This window comes from Nyctereutes procyonoides, unplaced genomic scaffold (assembly GCF_905146905.1).
Source record: "Nyctereutes procyonoides isolate TBG_1078 unplaced genomic scaffold, NYPRO_anot_genome, whole genome shotgun sequence".
In the NCBI taxonomy this organism is placed as follows: domain Eukaryota; kingdom Metazoa; phylum Chordata; class Mammalia; order Carnivora; family Canidae; genus Nyctereutes; species Nyctereutes procyonoides.
Genome location: NW_026575126.1, coordinates 34,551,026 through 34,557,025, shown reverse-complemented (window position 1 = coordinate 34,557,025; position 6,000 = coordinate 34,551,026). Strand labels below are relative to the sequence as shown.

At 44.6% G+C, this 6,000-nt stretch overlaps 1 protein-coding gene across 1 annotated transcript in view; it reads left to right on the top strand.

Moving 5' to 3' along the window:
- Window positions 1-4,399: 4,399 nt before the first annotated feature.
- The window catches only part of LOC129519808 (calcium-binding mitochondrial carrier protein SCaMC-1-like), a 50,511-nt gene continuing 48,910 nt past the window's right edge, over window positions 4,400-6,000 (top strand). The window contains exon 1 of the mRNA XM_055340645.1: window positions 4,400-4,681. Coding sequence (XP_055196620.1) covers window positions 4,400-4,681 — 282 coding nt within the window. The remainder of the gene's footprint in view (window positions 4,682-6,000) is intronic.

The window sequence follows — 6,000 nt, the reverse complement described above, 5'->3', positions numbered from 1 at the left end:
TCCAAGATCAAGGCATCAGCAGATTTGGAGTCCAGTGGGGCCTACTTCTTGGTTTGTAGATGCCTACTTCCTGTGTCCTTACATGGTGGAATGGGCAAGGGTCTCTTTGGGGTGTCTTTTATCAGGGCACTTAGTCCCATTCAGGAGGCATTCCCTTCATGACCCCAACTGCCTCCCCAAAGCCCCACCTCCTAATACCATCACATTAGGGGTTAGGATTTCAACATACATTTTTCTAAAGATTGTATTTATTCATTCATGAGAGACACAGAGAGAGAGAGAGGCAGAGACAAAGGCAGAGAAAGAAGCAGGCTCCTCACAGGGAGCCCAATGCAGCTCGATCCCAGGACCCCGGGATCACAACCTGAGCTGAAAGCAAATGCTCAATCACTGAGTTTCAACATATTGATTTTGGAAGGACATAAGCATTCAGTCTATAGCAGGCACCATTTTCTCCGTCATTGCCTTCAATCCTTCATAAACTTCTTTCAATTTTACCTCTAAAATATATCATGATCTGTCCTGCTTCTCTTGCCCTCCACTGCTACCACTCTAGTTCAAGCTGACCACTCCTAATTGATCTCACTGCCCTGGCTCCTGACTTTCCCCCCATTCTCCATACAGTATCTAGCAGGATATTTACACTGTTAATTTTTTTTATTTAAAACTTTTTTTAAAAAAAGATTTTATTTATTTATTCATGAGAGACACACAGAGAGAGGCAAAGACACAGGCAGAGGGAGAAGCAGGCCCCATGCAGGGAGCCCCATGTGGGACTCGATTCAGGGACTCCAGGACCACACCCTGAGCCAAAGGCAAATGCTTAACTGCTGAGCCACTTAAGCGTCCTGACACTGTTAAACTAAACCATGTTATTCTGCTGCCAAAAATGCGTAAATGGCTCCTGGTGTGGGCTGTAATATTTCTCAACAATATTCAGCATTCTTCCCTGCAGGAGACTTGAAATCAAGAGAGTGTGTCACCTGTTTTGGCCAGTAGAATACACAGAGAAATTGAATATTGCACCTACAGGCAGAGGCTTTAAGATTCATAGCCTGCTTTTCTATACTCTTTTTGTCCCTTTGCCATGGCTACCGATGATGCTCCAGCCAGTGGCTGCTTCATCCCAGAGTAAGGATGAGGCATCCCAAGAGCAGAGCCTGTTGCTGACCTATGATGGTGTACAGACAAATGAGACATTCACTCTGTAGGTAACTGAGATTCTGGAGTTGTTTGTTGTCACAGCATAACCTGGATTATCCCGGCTGATATAACTCTATACTGCTCTTGAGATAAAAGCCGGGATCTTTGATGTGGCCTGTGTTTTTAATCTCAGCGTGTGCCATTCTTTCTGTTGTTTATTATTCTCTAGCGACAGTGGCCTTCTTTTACTTTTTTGAACTTTCTAAATTCTTTTCTTCTCAGGAATGTTAAAAATACAAGGAATGCTATTTTCCTCACTTTTAATGGGCAAACCTCTACGTATCTTTCAGATCTTGGCTTAAGTATTACCTAAACTAAGAGGCCTTCCTTCATCCCCCAACATATATTATGGTCCCTGCTATGTTCTCATAGAATAATTCCAAACTGAGATGAGTGCAATTTTCCTTCATTACATTCATCTCAGTTTGTAATTATTCCATGAGTAATGATTTTCTATAAATATGCTTTCAGCTGTGATGGAATGCCCAGGAGAAAGTGGCTTAAATAACAGAGGTTCGTTTGTTTTCTGTCCAAACAGGTCCAGTGGAAACTGGTTCCAGAGTTGGTTCACTGGCTCAGCAATGTGATCAAGAGCTTGGCCCCTTTCCATATTTCTGCTCTGCCATCCTTAGTTTTTTTTTTTTTTTAATCTTAAAAAAAATTTTTTTTAAAGATTTACTTATTTATTTGAGAGAGAGAGAGCACTCAAGGAGAAGGGGCAGAGGAAGAGGGAGAGTGAACATCTCAAGCTGACTCCCCACTGAGTGGGGAGCCCAACGTAGGGTTGGATCTCACAACCCTGAGATTATGACCTTAGTTCATGACCTGAGCCAAAATCAAGAGGTGGACACTCAACTGACTGAGCTACCTAGGCGCCCCCCTGCTATCCTTAGGTTTTGACTTTCACCTTGTTTTGTTGCCTCAACATCAGTAGAGATCATAAGGAAACAATCAGCTGTATCAGTTCACACAGAGGTAATTTAAAAACAGGGGTCCAGAATAATACTAATGGGACAAAGGCTCCTAAATTTCTGCTCATACTAAAAATCAGATATGTGCATAAAATGTATTTTACTTGCCTAACCTGGTGTTTCTGATCTTTTTCCTGAGTCCCACCTGCTGCATTAAAAAAAAAAATTGGGGGATCTCTGGGTGGCTCAGTGGTTTGGCCCCTGCCTTTGGCCTGGGGGAGCAATCCTGGAGTCTCGGGATCGAGTCCACATCGGGCTCCCGGCATGGAGCCTTCTTCTCCCTCCTCCTGTGTCTCTGCCTCTCTCTCTCTCTCTCTCTCTCTCTCTCTCTCTCTCTCTCTCTATGTCTATCATAAGTAAATAAATAAATCTTTAAAAAAATTTTTTAAGTTAACCAAATATCTAATTTGTTTCAATGCTTAGACAGTCTGATAATTGATTAGCCCCTTTATTTATTTATTTATTTATTTATTTATTTATTTATTAAAAGATTTTATTTATTTATTTGGGAGAGAATGAGAGTGTGAGAGAGTGCATGAGCAACAGGTGCGGCAGAGGGAGAGGGAGAAGAAGGCTCTCCACTGAGCAGGGAGCCTAGTGCAGGGCTCAATCTCAGGACTCTGGGATCATGACCTGAACTGAAGGCAGATGCTTCATCTACTAAGCCACCAGTAACCCCTGATTATCAGCTCCTTTAGATAGCATTTACTTTCTTTTGGATAAAAAGTGGTTGCTCACTAATTTTCTCCCTAGGAGAGAATCTGGGTGTCTGAGGTTATAATGTGGTTTACTTGTGACTTCTGTGCCACTGAGCTAAGAGCCAAAATGCCTTTTTAGATCCGTAGAGCATGCTGGTTGGCATCAGTTGGTCCTTTTGTTTATGTGTTCAATGCTGTTCTCCATTGCTCAACCACCATGGCTGATGTGTTCTCTTGACTTGAGCAGTGCTTCTGATGGCAATCCTTGGTGGCTGCTGGTTACAGGCTCCGGGATTTCTTTCTTTCTTTCTTTCTTTTTTTTTCTTTTTAGACTCCGGGATTTCTTAACTAATCTTTCATCTAGCCCACTGATGAGGTGGTCAATCCCATTACACAAGAGCAATGGGTTCCACATTTCTTTGTTCACTCACCCACAATTTGTGCACACTTAAGCATTATATATATATACATGCAGTTGTCAGTTTATGTTAAATATTAGAAAGTTTATTTTCCCCTTTTTCTTTTTTAAAATTTTATTTATTTATTTATGAAAGACACAGAGGGAGACAGGCAGAGACATAGACAGAGGGAGAAGCAGGCTCCCTGCAGGGAGTACCATATGGTACTCAATCCCAGGACCCCAGAATCATGCCTTGAGCTAAAGGCAAATTCTCAACCATTGAGACCCCCAGGTGCCCCTCCCCTTACTTTTATAAATATAAAAAGAAGTCTTAATATTTTCTCCCTTGGTTGCTAAGGGGTTTGGATTTCAACAACCCTATGGGAATAAGAGACCAATAAGAGGAAGAGAGAGGACTGGCTCAGGATGGCCCCATGGTGGTGGATCTGTGTCAACCTTGGCTCTGAGCACAAAACTGAAAAACAAGAAACAAAAACCAACAAAAAACAAAACAACAAAAATCCTCCTCTAATAGCTCATAATGAGGCCACCCTCAGCTGGGAGTTTGCATTAGAATGTGCTGTCTGGGAATCTTGGCCTAATAAGAGGAAGAGAGAGGACTGGCTCAGGATGGCCCCATGGTGGTGGATCTGTGTCAACCTTGGCTCTGAGCACAAAACTGAAAAACAAGAAACAAAAACCAACAAAAAACAAAACAACAAAAATCCTCCTCTAATAGCTCATAATGAGGCCACCCTCAGCTGGGAGTTTGCATTAGAATGTGCTGTCTGGGAATCCGTGGCCAAACATGAATCTGAACAACAAAACAGCAAAACAACAACAACAACAACAACAACAACAACAACAGTGCTCCCAAGCAGCTTTGCCCCCCACCAAGACTGGCAGAAGCAAATCCGGAGCAGGACTGTTGCCCAACAGGCAGGAAGGGTGGGCCTGCGGGCCTGGAACCCAGAGGCTCGGGAGGGAGCGCATGCGGCCCGGTCGGTTGCTGCACGGCGGCGGCCTGGCTGCTCCCGGCTGCTCCCGGGGCTCCCGACGCCCGGTACCCAGCGGGGGGCAGGGGGGCAGCTCCGGCTGACTGGGGGTGGCCTTCGCGCTCTGGGACCATGCTGCGCCGAGTGTGGGGCTTCCTGTTACCCACAGTGGCCGGCCAGGAAAACAAATCCGACCGCCTTTTCGAAGAGCTCTTCCGGAAGCTGGACCACCACGGGAACGGCATGGTGGACATCACAGAGCTGCAGAAAGAACTGGAAGCTATGGGCATCCCTGTGGGCCAGGAAGAAGAGGTGGGCCTTGGTGCGTTCAGGCCGCCCGCAGTGGGAGGTGCCGCAGGCCCGCTGGAGCCCTTAGGACTGGGGGATGGGGTTGAAACGCCGATGGAGGGTGGGGTACGGAGAAGACCCCCTCAGCCCTTCTTGAGCTCCTCTCTAGACTCAGAAATTCTTTCCGTGTGAGCTGCTTCACTTAAAGCAGCCCGCTGTCGGGACACCTTCCCTTAGTTTCTGTCCTGATAGTGGCCTGCCTTGGTCAAAACTGAAGGCTTCACCATCTTGCCTAAGTGGGGTCGAAGCCATCGAAACTCTTAAAGGGCCTCCTTGCACCACGTTGACCAAACGCCCCCAGTGACTAAACGCCTATGGCCTGTGTTGAAATTCCGTTAGCTTTGGGGAACTCCAAGGGTCTGCCTTGATGGCCTGTGACGGCTGGTCCTGCAAGGGCCTCCCATAGCCTGGGTGATGCAGCCCACACAGCGGTTTGCTCCAGAAAGCCCTGCATTATGCCCTTTGGGGCCTTCCTGTGTGTGCCTGGCTGCTACTAACGGATTAGTTACAACCCATGTTTTCAGTTTAACCTAATACTGTTGAAGTATTGATACTACAACAATATGCCATACACTATATAGTATAGAATTATTGTTAAGCTTAACAAATGATGATGTCAATACTGACTGCTGTGTTTCCAGAGACGCCCCACTTCCACAGCCCTACAGTTAACCAGCTGACCATCTAGAGTGAAAAAAAAAAAAAAGTTTTAACTTAAGCTTCTCTAAGAGACTATGAGGCCCAGCAGCATCATGAGCACATGTGTTTGAAAAGGGGAAGGGGACATCAGGTTTTGTAGAAATCTTTTTCTTGTGAAGAGACTTAAATTCAGTAAGAAAAAAATAACAGTATTTAATAAGTTTCCATATGGTAGGGTTGACTTGAAAAATGGATGTGAGGTCACACAACATGGAGTCCAGAAAATACAACAGTATATGTTACTGTTAAGTCCATAATTCTTTGGATTTATAAAATGCATGCCAGAGAAATGGGAGAGATAACCACATATCTTGGATGATGCTGGGTCACATTTTGTTACAGAAATTGATGATTTGTTCCCTGAGGACTACCCAAACACAGATGTCAGTCTTAGTTATAGACAATGTATATTGATTTCACTGGGTTCTGTGTGTCTAAGACTTTTTGCTGCATTCACTTTGCATTACACAGAAAACAAACTGATGACTTTATGCTTTCCTTCTGAATGTAGCCCTGGAATCATAATATTCCATTTTCCTTCTAATAAAGATCTGGGTCCTCCATTTCATCAGACTGTCCAGAGTCAGCCCTATCTTCATTCCATTTCTCCCAGTGATTCTCAACTAGGTTGATTTTGCCTCTCAGGGACATTTGACATTCTTGATACTTTTTATGGTTATGACAGC